Source organism: Heloderma suspectum, chromosome 5 (assembly GCF_057233095.1).
Source record: "Heloderma suspectum isolate Gila_16-S chromosome 5, 16-S_ref, whole genome shotgun sequence".
Classification (NCBI taxonomy): Eukaryota; Metazoa; Chordata; class Lepidosauria; order Squamata; family Helodermatidae; genus Heloderma; species Heloderma suspectum.
This window is the reverse complement of record NC_139462.1, coordinates 113,651,174-113,675,775: the sequence shown is the minus strand read 5'-3', so window position 1 is coordinate 113,675,775 and position 24,602 is coordinate 113,651,174. Positions and strand designations below refer to the sequence as shown.

Sequence of the window (24,602 nt, the reverse complement as noted above, 5' to 3'; positions counted from 1 at the left end):
CTACCTCCTGACATTTCACTTAATTCCAAGTTAACAAGTATAAATACTTACAATCTTTTTAGAGACGAAAGTCCTACAAAAGCTCCTGGGTCTATAACACTAATGAGATTGTTCTTAAGGTCCCTGTTTGAAAAGACAAAAAAATATTGTAAAAAAAAAAAGTAATCTTCTGACTGAATTTTCAAGCTAGATAACCACTTCCTAATATGGGAAGACCCACCACCACATACTTCTTAAATATTTTCTTCAGAAAAATGTGGAAAGCATGAAATCTTTCAACTGATTGTCAACCTAGATTACTCCTTGATATCAGCCTTAAACAGTCAATTATTTTTTTGGAGGTTAACATTTCCTCTACTACCCTGACTCACAGCTGAAGCAGCTGAACCAAGTTAGATGCAACAGATGCCCACAGAACTCAAACAAAAAAGTAATACAATTCTCCCCCATGTGGAGAATTGGAGATCCCATGTGCAGAGGGATCTCCATAATGCAAAGCCCTGCTGTCATCTCGGCACACATGCAGTTCCATACCAGCTTTCCTTGACTAAGAGAGAGTGGGTAAGCAGGACAGAATCTCTCTCTCTCTCTCTCTCTCTGTGTGTATAGAATCACCATATTTTTATTTGTGTATGTTTTGTACTAGACCCAAGCCTCAAAGTTTTAAAAAGGGAATACATGTGGGATAACCCACATTGTTACATCACATGTGGTGACAGTGGTGGGCCCTATAGTTTAGAGTCAGAATCTGACTAAGAAGTGGACCGGGATGTTTTAGAACCCTGTTCAGTCATGAGAAGCCAAGGGCCTGAGAGCCTAGTTTCTTATCTGATGGCAGGCCAAGCGGGGCTGGTTTGGGGCATGCTCAGGATGAGGAATGTCAGAATGGGAAGAGCATAATTCTGCCTGGATTCACAGAGGGGAGTAGGCTGAAGGCACTGAACAGTCCTGACCAGCTGCAAGTGTCAACCTTGAACGATGTGTCTACAGCTAAGAAACCTGATAGCCTCCCTATGGGAATCAAGCAAGCAGGGGAAACTGGGTTAAGGAAACAGGGGTTTCAAACTTGTTTCTTGGGAGTGGAAGCATCTATAGAAAGCAGAATAGAAATGCTTTTGTAATGAACTGCTGGCTTATGGGTTAGACTCCCTGGTATTGAAAGATGCAGAACCTTTGCTGGGAACATCTGTCTTTTCTGCCTGAAACTCTTTCTGCCTGGACTTTCCATCATCTAAACTGCACTTTCTCAACTGGACTCTCCATCAAATCTGGACCCTTGTCTGTTTAAACCCTGTATAGTTAAGGACTTGCCTAGAACTATCCTTAATCCTAGACTTAGTCTGCCTGACAGCATGGATCATAGAAGCCCTGCTTGGGAACCTCTCTACTGCCCAGTGTTCTCTCTCTCTCACCTGGACTTATGGTCATTTTAATGACCCAAAATACTGGCTTACCAGGAGTTATTATAAATTATAAACTTGAGACTTTAGTCTGCCCTGGAACTGTTACCAGGAGCTGGAGCAAGGGCTGGCAAGGCTGCATTGGGAATGTCATTTTAAAAGTCCACAGTGCTCCCTTGCCTGAACTTATCATGTCACTTGATTTTTGGTCTGCCTTGGCCCATGGAGATTCCGATGTGGAACCTAATGTTGGACTAATCTCTGCCTGCATGTGTAAATTCTAGTTTTGTAACTTGCTCTTGGACCACATCTTGAATTGCCTGGAATGTTTTTTTGCCTGGATTTATCATGACCCTTGACCTTGTCTTGTATTCTGAACTGTAGATATCCCCAGCTGGAAACTATCATTGGACTTATCTCTGACACAGTTGTAGTTATTGTCCACGAACTGTTTCCTGAACTAAGCAATGTGCTTATAGCCTTTGATTTAGCTATATAATTTATAAGACGTTGTACCGTTAAGCTTTTGCTGTGAGATCTGCTACAATAAAAAATCTCACTGATTTTGGTGTTCTGTGCCAGAAAGCTGGGCCACGACACACAGGCACACTCAGCCAACCTCAAATTATCCCCTAAATTGCATGCTGTACCAACTACATATACACCTGTGCAAGTATACTAAAGCAGGGAGGGGAGAAAACCAGCTCCTATAGGGATCCCTCTGTACACGGGTGCTGTTCCCGTATTAAGAAGGACTGTGCTCATAGGGTTTATATCACAGTTAAAAGAAAATGTCTCTCTCAATGACACAAAGTTAAAAAAACTACTGAATCCATTATGCCCAATACAATTGATCTTTCATGTCTGAATCCTGGTATAATTCTTTCTGGGTTCTTACTTGAGATCAATAATATATATAGCTTAAAAGAACAAAGGCCAGTATGCTATTCCATACTACTGCCAATGTAAATTCTGTTGCGCTAGCGTAAGCAACCTTCAGTGCAATGCCAACAACATTTGCTGGCATAACAGATTTCCCTAGAAAACCCATCGCATGAGGAAATGCTGTTGGGATTGTACTAGAGGCCACTTATGCTTGTTGTTCAGTCGTTAAGTTGTGTCCGACTCTTCGTGACCCCATGGACCATAGCATGCCAGGTCTTCCTGTCCTCCGCTCTCTCCCGGAGTGTGCTCAAGTTCATTCACTTATGCTAGCACACTGTAATTTATGTCAGCAGTAGTGTCAAATAGGATACTGCCTATGGATACAATATTTCTGGCTATAAATACATTACTTCAGAACAAACTGTCTCAAGAGATGAACACTTGGTTCTCATTACATTGTTCATCCAACTCATTACCATACAACATATGGTATTCCCTTTCTCCCCAAATCTCAACATGGCTGTAACTGTTTTGATTAACGTCACATAAATGCTGCCAAACTGCATAACCATGATCAAATTATACCTGTCTCATTAAGAATCCTATTTTAAAATAATATTGGGCTACGCCTTCAGTAATAGGACTGGGGCTCCTTATGACACCTGCAGACCTCATACTTGAACCTTTGCTTTGACTACTCCAAGATCTGATGGCACTTGGCTTCTACATTATACGGTGGTAAATTTCATTTCCAAGAAAAAAAAATGTAGAGTAAAGCTGACCGGGAGGTTGGGGACAGGACGGACGGACAGTAAATATAAACTCTGGGGAAGTATTCAAACAGGTGTACAATGACAACAGCAAGTTAAAAAAAGCTACTACTGAGATTTCAAGAATTAAACTATGCTGGGATGAGTAGCAGGCATACAGCCCCTTGGGGATGCTGTCTAACCCCATATTGCCAATGGAGACACAAGAAGGTTCTGTAGAGACGTGCCAGCAGCCCAATCCCTTGGGATGTGACAACACTCCAGTGTTGGAGATAGTGGATCCTCCAGTAAACTAGGTACTGACCAGGGTTGCAGAAAATTAAAGTGATTTTATAAAATTGCATCTGAATCAACATACAAGTTGCCTAGCAGCAAAACCAATTACATACTTTAAAAAAAATGGCACCATCAAAAACATCTTCAAAACAATTCTGTCAACACATGTTATAAAGAGGTGGCTTCACTTTGCAATGCATTTTATAGTCTCTCAGTATCTGCTGTTCTTAAAATAGAAAGCATTCACTTCCCACTTGAACATTCACTTCCCACTTGAACAAGTTACTAAGTGAATCAACATGTATCCAGACAACCAGTTAATGGAACCCCTTTGGATATATGGTTATTAGCTACTAAAGTCATCATTACAATTGCCAAAGTTTGTAAAATGACATATTTATTCTCACTGGCCACAATTTAACTTAACGTTAGGCATACCCATGCTCGTTGATTCTAAGGAGTTTAAAGGCCTAACTCTATGTTGGACTGTGGCCATTGTGTTTGCACCATAAACAGCCTAGAATGTTTATTTGTTTAAATACTGCAGTACTTTGTGGTTCTGAGGAAAGTGGCATATTGAAGGTGAACACTAAAATGAGAAATTTTGTACACCTCCATTGTATCTTCCCTTACTCGCCTTTTTCCTAAGCTTAACAGTCCCAGATGTTGTAACCTTTCCTCATAAGGGAAGGCTATAGCGCCATAAGGATAGACTATAAGGCGATACAAAATGAAAGACTAAGAAGCTCAAGGAACATGATGTGGGGCCTTGGGGAGGAGATTGTCTGGGAGATGTCCATTCTGTACAAAGCCCAATAAACTGCAGGGCATGCGCACCGAGAGCTGGCAGGCCAGGAGAAAAGAGGGCTTCACTGAGCCCTAGGCCTATTCTTACCTGCAGCGGGATGGATTGTGCTCTATATTTCAAGCTTATATATTCATTTTAAAATATAAACTTTTATTCTTTGCCTGAAAACACATGAAGGGCTTTGATGATAGAAAATAAACAGTGCTGTTTATTGTTCTGCATTATACTGTATTTTATTCTGTTAAATATTTGTATTGTATTTTATATTTTTAACAATTCTAGAGCATTTTAGTTTAACTGTTTGTAACCTGCCTGAGGAACATTAGTTATTGGACGGATCAGAAATGTAATAAATGATAATAATTATAAAATAGGTTGCTTTTGCCTACTACTTTAATGAATGTGCATATATTCTAATAGTTATGAAGGCCAACGTTAACTGTCAGTGTTTCTGTTAAAACCACAGATGATAGTATCAATGATATTTCTACTCTATTGAACGTATAGACAAAAGAAATCATTCAGCACTTGACCTTCTAGAGATGCTATTAGAGGAAGTAGTGATACTGAATGATAATACTAACAGTAATACTTAGGATTCATATAGTGCTTTGTTGATGTTGTTGTTGTTCAGTTGTTAAGTCGTGTCCGAATCTTCGTGACCCCATGGACCATAGCACGTCAGGCCTTCCTGTCCTCCGCTCTCTCCCGGAGTATGCTCAAGTTCATATTCACTGCATTGGTGATGCTATCTAGCCATCTCATCCTCTGCCGTCCCCTTCTCCTTTTGCCTTCAATCTTTCCCAGCATCAGGGTCTTTTCCAGTAAGTTTTCTCTTCGCACATATAGCGATTTAGAGTGTTCCAAGTGTTCATTTGTATTAACTTTGTAATTCTTAACATTGCCATTTAAGGTTGGTCAGTATTATTATTCTCATACTGCAGTTAAAGAGCCTGAGGCTGAGAGAGAATAGTTTGCCAAATGCCACCTCACTGATTCGTAGCTCATTCTCTTAACCACTCTGCCACATCAACCTACAAAAATTGAGCAAGTACATTTAGTACCTTTTTCAACCTATTACAAGGTGCTATAATCCAATAATTTGGTGTATATTTATTATACTTTTAGTCCGACAAAAACAGAAGTTCTCTGGGCAGATTATAAGAATAAAAAACTAAAAGAATAAAAACAGTAAACTATTTTTAATAACTCCCAACAATAATCAGTACAAAAATACAATATAAAATATATAAATGCAGTCATTCTAGCACTCTACAGGGAATTCTAAACCACAAAATCTAGACTCTAAAATATCTGGAAGAAAAAGAATGTTTTTGCCTAGAGTTGTAATACTAACAGCATGGGTGCTCTTTGGAGTGAGCATTCCAGGAGTGGGGCACCACAATCAATAACGCCCTCTCTCTTGGAGCCACCAGCCTACCTTCAATCAGCACAGGTATCCAGAGCAGGGCCTCTGAAGATGATTCAAGGGTCTGGGCAGGTACATATGGGAGGAGACATTTCACTATTGACACATTTGATCTCAGTGACAGAGATGAAAGCAGATTATCTTCCATACCCTTTAAAATATAGTTTGTTAATTCACTACAGGGCAGGTATCTATCCTTATCTTTATTATTAATACTTTTCATTTTATTTTTAGAAATCATAATGAAATATCAAGTAACTCACTGAAGTTTAAACCCTCCTCTGAGCCATGTCCTTATCTGCATTTCCACCCATATGCTCTTCCCTTCTGCAGCCTTCAGCAAAAGCAATATTCAAATTATTTAGCTGTTACCATGTGGAATGGTATCAGAAGTAAAAAGGGGAAATTTTCCCCAAACAAACACACTTCATTTATGTTGGGGGGAATGGGAAGAGAAAAGAGCATACCTAGAGAAGCTACCAATTTCAGTCAGTCCTCACAAAAGAATTTCAGGAACAGGTGAACAGATGTCAAAAGTGTCAACCTTTGTCACATGCTATTTTAGCCTTGCTTCTTCTGAACTCTAATTAAGAGGTAGTGTTGTGTCTTAAGAGACCGAACTGTAGACCAGGAAGTCCTTTATTCAAATCTCACTCTTGGTATGAACTCACCTGGTGACCATATCCTGAATTTACTTTAACATGACTTTCAAGCTACAAATTTGCTTGAAAATTCGAAGGAAGGAAGGAACTGTATTAGCAATACACAATCTGCCCTCCAGAATGTACCAGCTAGTACAGTTGTCTAGTTGTTTCTTTCCTTCAGCATTAATTAAAAAACATAATTCTTTAAGGTCAGAAGTTACTTTAATCTTGGTATTTAGCATAAATGCTGTAGGCTAGACCTGACCTTTCATGGCTCAATACCCAAAGTTCATCTACTTACAAAGGTGACCTCTGCAGTTATTGAAAAGAGAAGGGCTACTTGTAGAAGAAGAAATGGAAATAAAAAAAGAAGGGAAAATAAAAGAAAAGAAGCAGCTCAAGCTGGCATGCTAAAGAGACACAACATTAGTGCCAAAAACGGCATGTTTAAGTTTCTGGGATTTTTTTTTCCTTTTAAGGATACAATCCTTTTGATATTGAACAAGCTATTAATTTTAAATGCGTCTTACTAAAGAAATTTCTACTATTATACCATGCAGAAACCAAGATAGGAGTAGGAACTGAAGGATATCAGAGATGATAAGGAGAAAAGCTAAGATGATGCATGAGGATGTGGCAGAGGAGAGACGTAGGCTGACTCATTTGAGAAGAAAAGATGGAATCCTCCCTCGCCCTGGAAGGCAAACCTATCTAAGTAGGTTTGGTAGATTCCCCACAAGAAAGATGCCTACTGGTGTGCCTGATTTCACAGCACAGAAGGGAGGTATTATTTTTCCCATCACAGGGATACAACGGTGGTAGCTGTGCCAGCTCAAGTCTGCAATTCTGTTCAACTATTAAAACTTCTATTTAATATTATGGAACTATTTGAATTTGAATGGGGAAAATGGTTTCCCATTTTTTGGGACCCCTTTTAATTCTCAGACAATGTTCCACTCAATCTCCAAACTTTCCTATTGCTCTGCTTGAGGTAGTAACCATATCCTGAACTTACTTTCTCATTAAAACAATTGCAAAATTAATTTTTATTGTTCATTGGAATAAGGAAGCCAGTTATGTCATGACCGTTTTTCTCATGCCTACCTTTAGACTGCCAAGTGGAAGAGTGTGTGTAAAAAAACACACTGACTAAGGATGCTTCACACTTTGGGTAGTATCCAATTGGGGAGGTGTGCACGTGCCCAGCCTTGCAGGGCCTGAGTCCACATGGGCCCCGCCCCGCCAGGCCAGCTCTATGCGCAGCTGCAATATAGGGCTTCCGGGGGCAAGCCCCAACATGGAAGAAAATGCTGGTTTCTGGAAGGGGCAGGTTGAGCTGCTTCCAGAAACCAGTTTTTCGCCCCTAGAAGCACTATATTGCAGCCATGCACTGACCTGGGCTGGCAGGGCTGGGCGCATGTGAACCAGGGCCAGTCGTGTGCACACTGCCCCTACTGGATACACCACGCTAAGAGTGTACTTTAGAATGACCACTTTTTCTTCACTCACATACGGAGTGTCTACATGACATAGACTGGGTTTGGACAATCAAGGGGGTAAAAGAAGCCACCGTGGCTTCTCCCCCCACCCCCATGATTTGTATAATTACCCACAATGCAGCGCGGGTTGACGTGTTGTCTGAACATGGTGCAGTGCGTGGTGGGGGTGGCTTCTTACCCATACATATTTGGAATCACTGAAATATCTTCCTTCTTTCTTATGTGCACTATTTTCTGAAGCAATTAGTTATGTATCGTATGTTCAGCAGGAAACATAGTCATTCATGTACAATTGTTAGAGCATCTTAATTGTTTTAAAACAATCCAATATATTTAAACAGAGGGGAAGTTTTTCCTACCACAAAGCATAATTTAAAAAATAACATTAAAGAGCTTACAATCGTTCAAGAAAGCTTAATCCAGCAAAGGAACCATTCTTCAATCCTGATATCTTATTGTTGCTCAGAATCCTATAAAACAAATAATGAAACAGCATTATAAGAAGATTCCTAAGAAACAACTATTTAAAAACACACACCTGCAGCTGCACTGGGTAAAAGTACTGTTTTTTCCTCATGTTGCTTAAATTGGTGCTGTAGAAGAGATAGAACTGCAGAAGAGTATACTCTGTTTCACACATGTAGCAAGTTTATTTTAATGTCCTTAAATTCTGTGTTTTCACAAAGGGCCTTAGCCTCAGTTCATAATCTCTGGTTGACAAATCCTGATGTATTTAATACATTGCATAACCGTCTATGATGTGGAGGAGTTGCCAGTGCCAATTCACAGTAATTGTGGCAGTAAGTGCTCTGAATGGGAGCCGCAAAAAGTGGGGGAGCCTAGATTGTCCCTTCTTGAAGTACCTGGAGACTTGAGGAAGTCATCTTGCATGGGCTGGAAACAGACATAATTTGACAGTGTAGAAGAGATGCAGGTTGTATGGCTTAGAGTTTCTTTAAATATCTTTAGGTTACATAAAGGCTCTATTTAGTTTGTTTGTTTGTTTATTTATTTCTGTACCGAAGCTCTCTTACAAACCAATATGCTCTAATTGTAAGAGCAACCAGTTAGAATACGTGTTTGCTCAATAAATATTTCAAAATGAATAACTTGATTTAAATTGATATTTTTTCATGGCAAGTTAAATCAATGTAAATCAATTATTTTGTATCAATTAATGCATATGAGCACATGGCTCTGTACAATTTAGTTCTGAAATACAAATATCGCTTCCAGAGGGATTTTTCCCAGGACGATAGCAGCGAAAGAAAAGAGTTAAATTCCTCTTCCTCCCGGTCCTGATGCATTATCAGTGCCCCCACCCCCACCTGCTGATGAAATCTGCATTAATAATAACCCCTCGTAACAGCTCACCATCCCACCACTGGCACTGGGAGTGTTCTCACAGGAGTGCCCCATCCTCGCCCAATTTAAGATGGATGAGGTTTTACCACCACTGGAGAGAGCTCCTTACCTACTGAATAAGCTTGAGAGACACTGGCGATCGGTGTGCAATATGGTTTTGATGGTGCAAGAGAAACTACTGGAAGAGCCAAGAGTGGAATCTAGTTTATGGCATTGGGTCAATCAAAGCAAACATGGTGCTCTGTAATTGCACCAAGCACATGAAAGAGAGGACTGCTGATCCATGATCAAGCTAAATACAGAAATCCCATATTATAAAATCCATAGACAAGGACAAATCTGTCACAATGGTAGGCCAGAGGTGGTTGCCTTTCCTTTGTTATCAGCTGTGGCTGGGAAGGGTATAGTGCGCAAGTTTCCCACATGTGGGCTCCCTCCATCCCTCCCCATTGCAGAAGGCCATTTCTGCTGTCTGGAGCTGCCCTTTAACAGGTGAAAACCAACATACTGCTGGGTGTGTGTAGTGATAATTTGGGGCTGCTACTTTCCTTTCTTGGGCCAATGGCCAGAACAGATGAGCGGAGGTACAGCAAACTAAACTTCTTCCCCCTCAGAGGTGTGCCATCTAAAGGTTCAATAATCATCTTTTTGCCTGCACCAGGAAGGGCATGATGTGCACTTGCCTCAGAACAGAGCACACTGACTGTGATCTGAACTTTCCCTGTTTGAAGCAGATATAGCAAGTTAATTGGAGTCCAAGGAAATGTGAACTTCCCCACTGACCAAATACTGGAGCTCCTTCTTCGGTTGTCGTCTTCTTTCTTTCTTTTTTTAAAGAATCATATCACCTTCAGTTTTCTGGATAGGAGCATGAGAAAGGCAAGGAGAGGGATATAAGGAAATACAGCCAACTTAGACCCAAGGCTACTCCAAGTAGGTCAAGAGCAGAAGCAAAATAATCCTGCTCCCTGGAAAAGTCAAAATATTTGTTTTTATTTGGCCCTGTCTTCTCCTGGAAGAGTTCACACAGAGGCAGGCAACCTTTTTGGGCCTGTGGGCAAAACCACAAAATGACTGCCATGGGAGGCACAAAAGACAAGCAACCTACTCAAAAGTCTCGAGTATAAGGCAGAGGTAGTTTGAGCCCCAACATATTAAACTATGTTGAATGCATATCCTTTGAATGCAGTTTTCTGTGCTAACAGAAACCTATTTCACAACACACACTCCCCCCCAACAAGCTGGCTTATTGCTGCTCCTCCTAGACCCCTGCCCATACTGCTTTACCTGCCCCCACACTGTTTACCTACACACACACCCCAATATCCGGCTTACAAGACGGAAGTGGCAGGAATACCTTTTGCTTTCCCCCTTCTTTTTCTTGTTGGCTGGGAACAGTGAAGAAGAAAGCATCAGCCTGCAACCACTGATCATCTTCATTTCCTAAGAATGTCTCAGAGCCCTATATGTGGGCCAGATGCATTCATGGGAAATGAAGATTTCAGTGACTAGAGGCCCTCACTTTGGTTTGAAGCAATCCAAGCTACTAGTAAGAAAATGTAATTTTTAAAAATCAAGTGGGAGGAGTGGGCACCATATTGCCTACCTGAGTTAACCCTTTCCTGCCTGCTCCACTGACCTAATGAGTAGTTGCCTCCACATACAGTTTCTCCTCCTGGTTCCCCGCCTCCCCCCCCCCCCACACACACGTTTACGTCTCCCTAGGCAATGACACCTATTCTTCCTTTTTTCTCCCTTTTAACTTACAGAGAAGTGGAGGAAATGGCAGTTGTGCCCAGAAACTTAGTTTTTCTAGATAGTCTCTACATGGAGTCAAGTGGCATGCTGGGGAAATCAACATTCAAGGCAACTGCACCTTTGCTTTGCAGTGAGCCTGAGCTTTTCTAAGAGATAGAAGAAAGAGAGAGAGAGAAAGGTGCTGCTGCCTGGTAAGGGGTAGGGGAGCAAGCACCAACACCAGGGTAGGGGAAGGAGAAAGAACAGAGGGAAAAAGAAAGACCCCTGGGGAGGGGAGAAAGAGAAACAGTACTGAGGTGAGGGGGGGGGAGAGAGAGAGAGAGAGAAAACACAGGCACTGTAGGGCGAGTGAACAAGCAGAGATAAAAAAAATAGTGCTGGGTGGTGGGAGAGCAAGAGAAGCGGGGGAAGAGTTCAGGTGGGGCAGTGAAACAGGAGCGTGGAACAGCCAGGACTGTGCATGTGGGCTCCTCCGGAAGGCATCTTGCCCAGAGAACCCTCTCAACTCTGGCAGTGCCACTGCTGCTGACTAAGAAAAAGACACGTAGCACTGCTTCAGTTGTCTGACTTAAACTGGGCAAAAAGCAAAAAATATTGTATAAGTAATAGAACAAAAGTAATAGTTATACCAATTTACAGATTAAATGCATAACTAGAACATGATTTACAGACTGAATAAACTAGAACATGAAAGTGCATTTAAGCTGGCATTTTCCCTTGCAGGCTGTTGTTCAGCAATAAAGGTTTAATACTATTATAATGAACTCAAACTCAAGTGTTTCATCTTCCCCTTGCATATGTTGATTACTTAATTTGCTAGGTTTTCAGCAACTCATAATTTTCCATCTCACCTCAACTCAGCAAACAAGAGTTTGCACATTTTGCCCACAACGCAGGATTAAAACCACGTTCAAACCAAACAACTCATAAATCAGTTTTCAATATTTATGCCCCAGCCAGAAGTTGGTTCTATAGTTCTTTCTACTCGATTCTGTACTTTTGTTTATTTTATGGCTGCTTAGATATATTTTTATTATGCTGCTAGCTGCTTTGGGTACCTTTTCAGGCAGAAAGGGCAGCATATGTGAGTATTTTGTTGCTAACAAAAATGTATCTGAGTGGCTGAACCAGTCCAAGTGGTGGAAAATTATGTTGTACAGTGTTTTTCTGGGTTCTTTTCTGGAAGAAAAATAGTTAATATTGGCCACAATATGAAGCTAATTTCATTAATTCATTCATACATTTCCATATAATTGGCCCACAAGGTAGCTAAACAGTAAAACCAAAAAGATTATGATAAAGGCAATGAAATATCAAAACATTCAGTGAATCCAAGGGAGCTTTAGAGATGCTTTTTTCTTTAATGGAAAGCCCCTCCCCTGCAATACTGTATGGCAAGTTGCTTTGGAAACTGAGGTGAGTCTAAAACGCAGTTTGTGATGTTACATGGGGATCAAAGAGCAAAGAAAATTCAGTATGACTACTATGAGTCCCTTGCGTGGATCAAAACAGCTCTTTGGATACCAGCCATTATTAATAACAGTAAAGAATATATCATATTATAATATGAAAGGGTATCCTAAGAGGATATGCTGCCACTTGTACAATCATGAAAGAGCTTTCCTAGTGAAAACAGTGGCCACATGGAAAGCCTTCTGAAGCGTAAGTAAATATTTTTCTGGGAAAAGTTCCAGGGAAAACTGTGAAAGAAACATTTGACAAAAAGAAACCCTCACAGACTTGCACAGTAACTATTTTAAACTCCATCTGCAGAAGCTTGACAGTATAAACTGTTCCAAGGTAATTTTCCTCATCAAAATATTTCTGCGTACAATCTCTTTAAAAAAAAAATGTTATTCATTACTGTTGTTGAAGATTCCACCTAGTTCTGCACTGAACTCTCCCATCACTTGGAAAATCATGCATCACACAAATAAAAATAAGATACCAAGTGGAAGACTTTCTCCTTTTAATATGACCTATAAAAACATGTTTTTGGTGGGCCTTGAAATGTTCATAAATACTGTCATACTTTTTTTTAGAAATGGTTAACTGCCACTCTTGCACAACTGCGCAGCTTCACAAGTCCGCTTGTATCCACTATGTAGCCCAGCGTGGCCTGTTCCCCTCTTGTCAATATCCTTGTCAGTTTCATCCTCTCCACATTACTTTGTTTAGCCCAGCAGAGCCATGATCTGTTCTTGTCAAATAACTTGTCAAAAAAACCCGTCCCCATGCTCGGGAAGTGATTTGACATATGTCAGTGACAAGTGTGTGCAAATTATCCACTGACAGGTCAGGAAAAGGGGAAGAGATCATCCCCTTAGCAACCTGATCCTCATGGTCTGAAGTGTTGATCTGACACATGGGGGTGTCCCGCTTCCATTGCACACTTGTACAAAAGCCACAAGCAATTGTTTTTAAGACAGATCTAGGGTCTACCTCCTTTTTGCACTCCCAAGTTACTCCAATCAGGACAAACCAGTCCTTGCAGCCAAGCCAGTTCATCAGTCCAAGCAACTTGTCTTAAGCGTAAAGGACTCTTTACTGCATCTTAGATTGTAATCCTTGCCTGCTTTGGACCTTGCATCTGCTTCTGGCCCCTCCAACTCTCTACTGCCACCTTGAAACTTGATTTTCAGCCTGGCTCTGATTCCATACTTGCCTCTGGCCCCTTGATCCCTGTCTGCCTGATATGATACCTGACTTTCAACCTATCCGTGACTATATCTATTGCCACTGTCCCTTTGTTCCTAGTTCATCTGATCTGGTACCTGATGTCTTGCCTGTCTGTGACCACATTTATTGCCTTTCTGCTTGTTGCCTGCCTGAACTGAACTCCAGTTGTATCCTGCCTTGGAACTAGGCCAAGGCTTGACAGATGCTGACAGTATTGCAGAATATTTTCAAGGTTCCCAACCTTGCCAATTACAAAGACACAAGTTACTTTCAATTAACTAGCAGCCTATTACCTCAAGGTATAACAAAAAGATCGTAAAATCAAGTCCAGGCAACTGAGTTCTCTCTCTTTGATTCTCCACACCGCTCAATTTGGCTCCTTTCTTTTGATAAGACAGATAAACTGGTGTTACACTTACTAGCTTCAACTTTTTCCAGCCATATGACAAACTGAAAAGTTATGCTCAAAGTAATTTTTGTGAACAAAAATGAAAATATGATGGTTTTACTACTTGCCAGCATTAATGGGAAACATATCATTATTTGAACTTCCTAGCTCAAGGGTAGGCACCAATGTGCCCCCAGAAACCTTCGTTGGTGTCCATCAAGACACTGTATTCCTCCTGATTTTTTTATTTTATTTATTTTTTAAATTTTCATACTGGCACCTGGGATTGTTTCAAAGTGAAGTGGGAGCCTCTAGCTGCTTCCATCTTAATTTCCAATGAATGCCTCTGGGAAGGTTACTTGTCCTTTCTGTCTAGCCATAACCAACCATGGCAGCCATTTCACAGCTGTGACCAAGACAGTTTCTCAAATTTCCAAATGTGCCCAAGGGCTCAAAAGGCCGCCTTACCACTATTTTAGCTTCACTGATCTCTCTGTGAGAATTACTACTAAAATAGTTTTTTTGCTCTTGAAAATTTATCAACTATCACAGATAATGTATTGAAAGACTTCCCTATATGTAATTTAGCGCTGGAAATGAAATGTATTCTCAGTTTTGACAGTGGACTTTAGAATATGCTTAACATTTAAGGGTATTCTGGGGAATGTGAGGAATTGTGTGCCTTTTTTCTGTCTAAACATGCATAGGGTTGCGCACAAATGAAGCAACAGACTTCCTCCACCTATTACTGCAGTTAAACAGAAATTAGTAAAAGATAGGACTGTAAACACTATGGGATGCTGAAAACAAAGTATCTACAGTATACCTTTACTACAGATAAGGTGCTTTGAAGCTCTTTGGGATCATAAAAGCGAGAGAGGCTGTGCCACTCCGTAAAGTACATGAAGGTAAAACTACATGTTAGGTTAATTACGCAGTGTGTAGCTGAGGCTTATTTTTTTGTACTCTGGACTAACTGCATGCAGCTCCAATTCAGATTGGGACCACCACATATTGAGAGGATTAACCTTCCCCACCATTTGCTTCCCCAAATTCCCCCCACTAACACCAATGAGGTGTTATAAGCCCCCCCCCCCCGCCCCCGGGGAGGGATTTTAGGACACAAAACAGTGTGTGTGTGGGGGTTAATCCTTCCCTCCGGGTATGCGTTGATGCCGATTTGAATTGAGGCCATGCATACTTACTCTAGAGTAAAAAAAGATAAGCCTCAGTTACAAGCTACTTAATTAACCTAACATATTGACCCTGAGAAGAGAGTCATTCAGCTCTTCCTGCTTCGGTATTAGGACACAGCTGAGGATATGAAACTACAGAAAGCTCCACAACTAAGGCCTATGGGTGCATTGCTCTTGAATACTGCCATCATATGCACTATGATGTAGTGAACAGAATATTAGGCCCGGGTATGAGGAATCCGGGTTACAATCCTTGTTCAGTGATGAAGCTCAGGGTCAAAACAGACAAGATGCAGGACCCGATGCTCCTCTTTTTTTGTTAAAGGTAGCCATGACACCCTGCAAATTGGGTCAGAATAGCATGGTGTGAGTGTTTGTGTATTATCAACATGTTTTCCTCGCTGCCCACCACAACGTTTCTCTGACCTAAACTGGCCCCATACCGGAAGCTATCAGCCTTCCTAGGGAAAACATGCAGGTTCAGGGGATTGAGATCTTGATTGCTAGCACACAAGCATACTTTGCTCAGTTGCTCTGGGGTCAGCCCTACCACATACCATTGGGAGAGAAAACACTTTAAGAGAGAGCATCAGCACTCAAGAGAAGCCTGTTTGTGGCCAAGCTCTATCTTTTAAGGGCTCTCTGGGAATCCCCTTTCAAGAGCAACCTTGCCTTCCCAGTACCAGAATTTGCATTGCTCCACTTTCCTGGAACACTACTTTAATAACTGCTGTAGCCACTGGAGCAGCTGAAGTGGGAAATAAGATCAAGCTGTGAACCTGCTTCTATTTAAGTATTTTGAATTGATTTGTGGATCAGACTGTTATGCAGAGAATTCAAAGCTGTTCAAGGCCCACATTCTCCCCTCCTCCAATATCCCCATTAGTTTTGGGGCGGCCAAAACCCAGGATCCTGGCTGCCTACTTAATTATCTACCTCTATATGGGGGTGGAAAGGGATCAAATATTGCTTCTTTCCAGATGATGCAAATAAACCAGATAAACAGAAAGTTAGAAACTGAAGGATGACTGTCTTCACTCCATGTAAAAGATTCCTGGTAAGACGTTTTCAAATCCAACGAAAAAACATAGTAGAGCTGTGACTCTCCTATAGTAGACCTTTACAAATAATAATTTCATTGTTCTTTATAATGCAGTTTCTTGTTCTGTAAATTTGAAGCTGTATGTGAAACTCTCTCTGTCCTGAGCAGGACTTGTGCTTAATCCAATTACAACTCTCAAAACCACTACAAAAACAGAGGCTGGCACCTCTAAATTTGATTGTTTAAAACAGGGGATAACAATGCACAGCCTGAGGGAGCACTAGCGTCCGCCAAGATTACCTTGCACTCCCCCTCTGCACACCTTCCCCAGCCCCAAATGTGATTCCCCTACATACACTACCTACCTCACCTTTGCATCACCAAAGCCCTAAGAAGGAAGCAGAAAGTCAGCAGATTAAGTCCCGATCTGCTGACTTCCTGTTCCTCCTTAGAGCTTCAGCAGTGTGGAGGTGAAGTAAGCAGTGCGGAGGAATCAGGGTTAGGGACCTGGGAAGATGCATGCAGAGGAGGGGGGAATAGAGAGATTACAGGCAGTGGGAAGAGTGAAAAGGAAAGTGGCAGCAGAAGGGGGCAGGGCAAGAAAAGTGGGAATCCAGAAAATAAACGCTCATGGGCCAAAATGCCAAATGCACTCACAGCCCCCTCCCCAATTTACACATATGCCACAGATCCAAAAAGGCTGCCTACCCCTCTTTCAAAATTATCTCCTTTGGGAGGGGTGGGAATAGTTCTTCCACAAGAACATAAGAATTGCTTTGCTGGACCAAGCCCAAGGGTCCCTCTCCAAAGCAGCTAACCAGACACCTTTCAGAGGCTCACAAGCATAGTATGATGGTGGGAGTCATCCAATTATTTGTCCCCCCGCATTTAGTATGCAGGTGAATGCACTCTCTAAATGTAGTCATCATGGCTACTAGCTGTTAACAGAACTATTCTCTGTGAATTTTGCAATACCTTCTGTTTTTAGGCGCATCTAAGCTAGTGGCTTTCACCACATCCTGTGGTAATGAATTCCCCAAGTTAATTATGTGTTTATGAATTACTTCCCTCCGTCTTTCCTGTAACTACTGCCAACCAATTCCACGGGACGTCTCTCATCCTAGTATTTTAAAAAATCATCTGCATTCTTTATACAATTTCTTTCTCAATACCTTACAAGCCCTAGCGGTCTTGAGAACACCCATGTCTCTATTTTAAAAGTTATACCCTGTACCTGTAAAGAATTACTAAAGAAGCCAGTAACACTTGCCAGAATTAACAATGAAATCCATCTTCTAGACTATTTCATAAACAAGTGGCACTTTTTCCCAATTCTCAATGGGTTATGCACACCATATATATTTCAAATGCACCTCTCACTCAAGGGATGATTTTACTAGTAAAAGGAACAAATATAGCAGCCTTCTTCAATCTGGTGCCCTCCAGATGTTTTAGACTACCAGCATTCCTGACCATTAGCCAAGTTGGCTGGGGCTGATGGGAATTGAAGTCCAAACATGGGGACGGCACCAGGTCAGGAAAGTCTGAAAAACAGGCATGATCCTAAACTTAAAGGCCCAGCAGTTCATAGCATTCATTGCAAGAACAATTTTATTACAGTATCAGTATCCCTTTGCCCATAAAGGAGGGTTGGACTTAGTACAACATGAACGACCAGTATAATGTCTAACATATAACGTCCAACCTTATCAGTGGCTCGGTGCCCTACTGAAGTCATGCAAACAAGTTGCTGTTGACAAGTATCAAAACTTGGTCATGTTTCAAATTGACATGAAATATCATTTCAGCTGTAACATGCAAATGTCTTTCTGCATGAATCATGGGAATCCTTTGATATAGATTTTGCATCATTCTGCACAAAACATATAGATGTGCTGCTTATCAGCCACATCTCTATTATTTTCACATGCCCTTGCGTCTCCTCTACACACAAAAAACTAATTCAAAGTTGATATTCTAAAAATTCTAAGAAATATAATTTTTGGCCATCCCTGTAATCATCTTTAAATACTTTCAATGGCTCCTAACTTTTCTTTTATTGTGGAGAAGTCTCCTCTTAGAAGTAATTTTCCCCTGGAGCATGCAATTTATAAAAAATATTAATATTAAAACAGATGGTCAAATAAATACATAAAAACATTAAAGAAAAATAATCTTCACACTGACATAACATACGTTTTTATAACATTGAAAGAACATAAATATACAAATTCTCATTTATCTTTCTTATTTCAAAGAAATGAAAAACATTTTCCAATTGTTCAAGATATGCATAGCATTTAATCTAGCCAATCATATCATAATTAAGAAAGTCAATTTACTTAAAACTATAACCAACCAAACCTTTCTGCACCACTCATCAATTGAGGATGCTTTACGTTTCTTCCCATTTTTCATATTTCAGCACTACAATAGTGTTAACAAAGTACCTATTTACCGACTATGCAAAGTTATCACGATGGTGAGGAGGAGAGGGAAAGGATGAGTCTACATACTTGAAAAAGTAATATGATTCTTCAAGATTCATCTTCAAATCTTAGTGAGATCTGAAATTAATTACGGAATCTATACACTAAAGTTGTACATAGAAACATACATACAACCCCAAATTAAGCACCTATGGGAATTATATAGACAAATAACTCTACCCTAATATATTGCAAAGAGCTGCACAGCTTTTCAGAACTTCAAAGTACCAGAAGTTAAGCACCTGTGTGTGCTGGAATTAAGATCCAATCTTCATTCTACACTTTGAAATTTTAGGTCACAATTCAGAGAACATCAAATGTGCTTAAGTCCCATTGACCTGGTTTGCACATAGCAGTAAAACATGGTTTATTTAACCCATGGTTTGTTAACCATGAACAACCCAGAAAGAGAACCCATGGTTTGTTGTTGGGCTGCGAACGCTGGATTGTGGTTACATGCGAACCCAGAAGTGTGGGTTGTTTTGCCAGGTCACAGAGGTGGCAGGCGGTGGTAGCCCCCCCCCCAAAAAAAAAACAGCTGCTCTCCTACAGCATTGCAAAGGCATTTGAGATACAGGGGGTGGGGAGAGTAGGCAAAGGAGGAGAGAAACAAACAACCCATGGATTGAGAAAACAAACCATGGTTTGTTCAATCTTTTGCCAGACAAATCCTAGGAAGGGAAACAAATCATGGGTTAAATAAACCATGGGTTAGCATTATGTGCAAATCAGGTCATTGATAGTAGGACTTAAGCACACCAGTCGTTTTGTGAATGGCCTCCTTAGACTAGGAGAAAGGAAGAAGCCAGATCACACACCAGGTTTTCAATTTAAAAAATTCAAGGGTGTGTGGGGATAGCCCTATTCATGTTTCGGCTGTTTTCTCTTAAATCAGAGGAGATGTGCACTCTGGTACTAGAGATGGGGAGAACGCAAACATCCAGAACTAAACGAATACATAAAAGGCCCAAATGATTCTTAGAATGGTTGGGTATGGCTGTGGAAGGAGAGGGTAGGTTTCCTTCTGCATGTTTGATTTTTAAAGGGCTTCCCTGCAGTGGGTTTTTTAAAGCAGCCGTCCCCAACCTTTTTGGCGCCAGGGACCAGTCCAATTTTTCCACGGACCGGGGGATGGTGGTTTTCCGCTGGCGGACTTCTGGCCGCTGGGACGCAAATGGCGTCCGCTACGTGGATGCCATTTGAGTCCCTATTCTTTTCAGTAATCAGCTACGTAAAGATTTATGTAGCCTATTACTCGTGGAACAGGGATGCAAATGGTGTCCACATAGCGGACGCCATTTGCGTCCCAGCAGCCAGAAGTCCTCCAGCGGCTGGAGCTGGCTGGCAGCTCCGCGGACTCGCCTCCCCCCACCCTGCGGACCCAAGGTGAGGGGGTTTCACACACCCCTGCGGCCCGGTTGCTGACAGGCCACGGACTGGTACCAGTCCACAGCTGGGGGTTGGGGACCCCTGTTTTAAAGCATAAGCACTGTATGCACTCAACTAGTGAGATGTTTATTTTTTTATTAAATTTCTCATTATATGTTCTCTCATTTCCTAAGCAAGATTGTTAAGCTGGAAGTGACAACGAATGCGCGCCTTAGAGCTGTGCAGCATCTGAGGGATACTGGGCTGTTTTACACATCATATTTTAATACGTACACCTAAGATGTAACACAAGTGCACAGAACACACATATTACATAGCTATACTTATCAGGGAACTGAGGCTGGATGTCCATGATTAGACTCAGTGCAAACCCAGATTTTCTACTAAATGATGCCTTATTACTGATGTTTATAAGCCACTCTGGGAGCATTTTTGGCTAAAGAGTGGGATAAAAATGCTCTAAATAAATAATGGCAGCATTCAGCTGTAATGCCAAACCATAATTTGGCATCACATGCATGAGCAGAGCTTGGGGTTCACTCTCCTTCCTTTGCCTGCTAGTACTTCTAAACTTTATATTTGTTTGCTGTTATAGCTGAATGAGACAGGCTACGATTTGCTCAAACCATACATGCTGTTAAATCCGGATCCCAACTCATGGTTTAAGAGCACACTACGATTTGAACAACTGAAAGTTTGCTGGTAAAATAGCCCTCCAGCCAAGTAATGTGAGACTACCACATTCTGCTGTTCCATTGGAGTCCTATGAATCTGAGAGATAAACGTCCATCTACGCAGCAGGGATAAGGATTCTGTGTCCATCCTATGGAATCTGTAGGTATTACTGATCTATGGATTAGTTTATTTAAAATATTTCATACTCCATCCTCTTTAGTAAATCTTCCAGGGCAGCTTACAATGTTTAAAACAATTAAAATACAGGAAATATAAACATCAAATAAGAAAACAGTAAAAGCAGCAAAGCACATGGCTGTGAATATATCTCATGAGGCTGTGTATGTCTTTCAGGTTACTTGAAAGATAGGTTTATGCAAGAGAAGACTATCTAAACTTTGAGATCCTTTTCACAAGTCCTGCTCTGGGTACCCTTGCCAACTGAGGTGAGGTAGGTGGCTGCCAGGAAGAGGACCTTTTTGGTAGTGCTCTATTTTTAAGTAGACATGCACGGGATTGTACTCTCTATGGTTTTAAATTAGTGCTCTTTTTAGTTTCTATTAATTGGTGTTTATGTTTTCATGTTTTAAATCTTTTTTAAGTTGGCTTGAGTATGTGTCTGAAAGGCTTGGTACAAATCACATACAGCCAGGGCCAGAAATATTGGAGCAAGGATAACTGTTTTGCCAGTTGGCCTCCGTACACCACCACATTGAAGTTGAAAGGAAACACACCCAGATGGGAGCCAAGTCAGGACTTCCAGCTGTAATTCAAGGGGTTTGACAAAAGTGGGGCACTAATCATTCGGGAAGTACAGCCAGTGGCATACACACACCCCCGTCGTTGGTGGCTCATAAGTAATGGAACAAACCAACATCATTTCAAACTTAAGCATCGTCTTTAATACCTGGATGAAAACCCTTTGCAGTCAATGACTGCCTGAGGTCTGGAACCCATGGACATGACCAAACGCTGAGTTTCCTCCCTCGAGATGCTTTGCCAGGCCTTTACAGCAGCCGCCTTCAGCTGCTGCTTGTTTGTGGGTCTTTCTACCTTCAGTCTTGTCTTCAATAAGTGAGAAGCATGCTCTATTGGGTTGAGATCAGGTGACAGACTTGGCTATGGAAGAACATCCCACTTCTTTGCCTTGAGAAACTCTTGGGTAGCTTTTGCGATATGTCTTGGGTCATTATCCATCTGCAATATGAAACGGCGTCCTATCAGTTTGGCAGCATTCGGTTGAATCTGAGCAGAAAGTATAGCCCTATGCACTTCAGAATTCATCCTGCTGCTTTTATCAGCAGTCAGGTCATCAATAAACACCAGTGACCCAGTTCCATTGGCAGCCATACATGCCCACGCCATAACACTGCCTCCACCATGTTTGACAGATGATGTGGTATGCTTTGGATCAGGAGCTGTTCCTTTCCTTCGCTATACTTTTCTCTTCCCATCATTCTGGTACAAGTTAATCTTGGTTTCATCAGTCCAAAGAATCTCATTCCAGAACTGGGCAGGCCTTTTTAGGTGTTTGCTGGCAAAGGCTAACCTGGCCTGTCTGTTCTTGAGCGTTACCAGTGGTTTGCACCTTGTTGTGACGCCTCCGTATTTACATTCATAAAGCTGTCTCTTGACTGTAGATGTCGACAATGAGATGCCTACCTCTGCAAGAGTGTTCTTGACCTGGCTAGATGTTGTGAAAGGGTTCCTCTTCACCATGAGCAGAATTCTGCAGTCATCCACTTTAGTTGTCTTCCATGGTTTTCCAGGCCTTTTGCTGTTGCTGAGCTAGCCAGTTCATTCCTTCTTTTCCAGGATGTTCCAAGCTGTTGTGTTGGCCACTCCTACTGTTTTTGCTATCTCTCTGATGGGTTTATGTTGTTTCCTCAGCCTAATGATGGCCTCCTTCACTTGCATGGACACCTCTTTGGACCTCATGTTGGGAGTTCAGCTACCCAATGCAAATGTAACACTCAGAACCACCTCCAGGCCTTTGATCTGCTTGACTGGTCAGGGGGTACCCAGGAAAAAGGCCACATCTGGCCATGCAGCTGCTTGTCAGCCATTCGTTCCATTACTTATGAGCCACCAATGATGGGGGGGGGGTGTATGCCACTGGCTGTCCTTCCTGAATGGTTTGTGCCCCACTTTTGTCAACCCCCTTGAATTACAGCTGAAAGTCCTGACTTCGCTCCAATCTGGGTGTATTTCCTTTCAACTTCAATGTGGTGGTGTACGGAGGCCAACTGCCAAAACAGTTATCCTTGTTCCAATATTTCTGGCCCTGACTGTAAATAAGTTAGGACCAACTAACATTCACCATTGTTACACAAGGTCTTTATTTCCAACCTGAAGAGCGTTCTGTAAGTTCAAGAATCTGAAAGTTCAAGAATGTTTTTGCAAAGCATTGCAGCTCAATCCTATCTACATGTATTTTATTCAGAAAACAGCTACACAGAATTCAAGGGGACTTATAATCCAATCTTCTGAATCATCAGTGGGAAAACTTACTCTCTAATAAGTGTTCACAGCAGGGTGTAGGCTTACTTCCAAGCAAAAAAACCTAGGTTTGGGCTATAAGCCTGTGACTAGGAGACATCCCAAAACAAAGGTCTAGCTCCAAAAGTTACAATTATGCATGTTCATATTTATTTATTACATTTATATCCCACCATTCCTCTATGCTCAATGTATTTATTATGTTTCTGCAGTTTATGTGGTTCTCCTGCACTTTTATCCGCACAACAATCCTGTTAAGTATTTAAGCATATTATATTCATATGCCATGAAACCTAAATGAGAACTTTATGTTCTTGAGTATTGGATGCTGGGAACAAACAAGGAATTAATAATCACTACCATATCCTGCCCGAAAGCGAAGAGGATCTCAAGAGCCTCTTGTTGAGGGTGAAAGAGGAGAGTGCAAAAGCTGGTTTGAAACTCAACATTAAAAAAACGAAGATCATGGCATCTGGCCCCATCACTTCTTGGCATATAGAAGGGGAAGAAATGGAAGAAGTGACAGATTTTACTTTCTTGGGCTCCAAGATCACCGCAGACGGTGACTGTAGCCATGAAATTAAAAGACGCTTGCTCCTTGGGGGGAAAGCTATGGCAAACCTAGACAGCATAGTAAGAAGCAGTGACATCACCTTACCGACAAAGGCCCGTCTAATCAAAGCTATGGTTTTCCCAGTAGTAATGTATGGCTTTGAGAGCTGGACTAGAAGGAAGGCTGAGCGCCGAAGAATTGATGCTTTCGAACTGTGGTGCTGGAGAAGACTCTTACGAGTCCCCTGGACTGCGAGGAGGTCAAATCAGTCAAGCCTAAAGGAAATCAACCCTGAGTGCTCATTGGAAGGACTGATACTGAAGCTGAAGCTCAAATATTTTGGCCACCTAATGCGAAAGTCACTGGAAAAGACCCTGATGCTGGGAAAGACTGAAGGCAAAAGGAGAAGGGGACGGCAGAGGATGAGATGGCTAGATAGCATCACCGATGCAATGAATATGAACTTGAGCACACTCCGGGAGAGAGTGCAGGACAGGAAGGCCTGGCGTGCTATGGTCCATGGGGTCACAAAGAGTCGGACACGACTGAACGACTGAACAACAACAACAACAACAACAACAACCATATCCTGCCCGCAAGCTTCCCAGAGGCATCTGACTGGCCACTTTTGGAAACACATATTTGTCTTCAACTTGTGGTCTGGGGGCTCCCAAACAGGTTGTGTCCTAAACTGAGGCGAATCACACCAGTGAGACCATCGCTTTCTTTGCTTTTTTTTTTAAGTGATGAGGAAGATGTGAGGGAGAAAGAGAAAGAATAAAAAAATCAAAGAGGAGGGAATGACAAGTGTGCAAAAAAATGAGAAGCGAGTCCCAGACTGCAGCCTGTTAGTGCTTG

The 24,602-nt window shown here is 41.6% G+C and overlaps 1 protein-coding gene and 1 long non-coding RNA gene across 5 annotated transcripts in view; one reads left to right on the top strand and one right to left on the bottom strand.

Annotated features, from left to right (window-relative positions):
• The window catches only part of LOC146344279 (uncharacterized), a 33,370-nt gene extending 12,232 nt beyond the window's left edge, over positions 1–21,138 (top strand). The window contains exon 4 of the long non-coding RNA XR_014792190.1: positions 21,047–21,138. This is a non-coding gene — a long non-coding RNA (uncharacterized LOC146344279). The remainder of the gene's footprint in view (positions 1–21,046) is intronic.
• ADGRA3 (adhesion G protein-coupled receptor A3) overlaps positions 1–24,602 on the bottom strand; it is a 78,737-nt gene that overhangs the window by 53,311 nt on the left and 824 nt on the right. For 2 of the 4 annotated variants that reach the window (XM_084857018.1, XM_084857020.1), the window contains exons 2-3: positions 8,110–8,181; positions 52–123 (exon numbers count right to left, since the gene is read on the bottom strand). In XM_084857018.1, the coding sequence (XP_084713144.1) occupies positions 52–123; positions 8,110–8,181 (144 nt within the window). Of the gene's footprint in view, positions 1–51; positions 124–4,723; positions 4,809–5,580; positions 5,633–8,109; positions 8,182–24,602 lie in introns of those variants that run through there. The other 2 variants (XM_084857023.1, XM_084857022.1) reach the window with 2 other exon arrangements.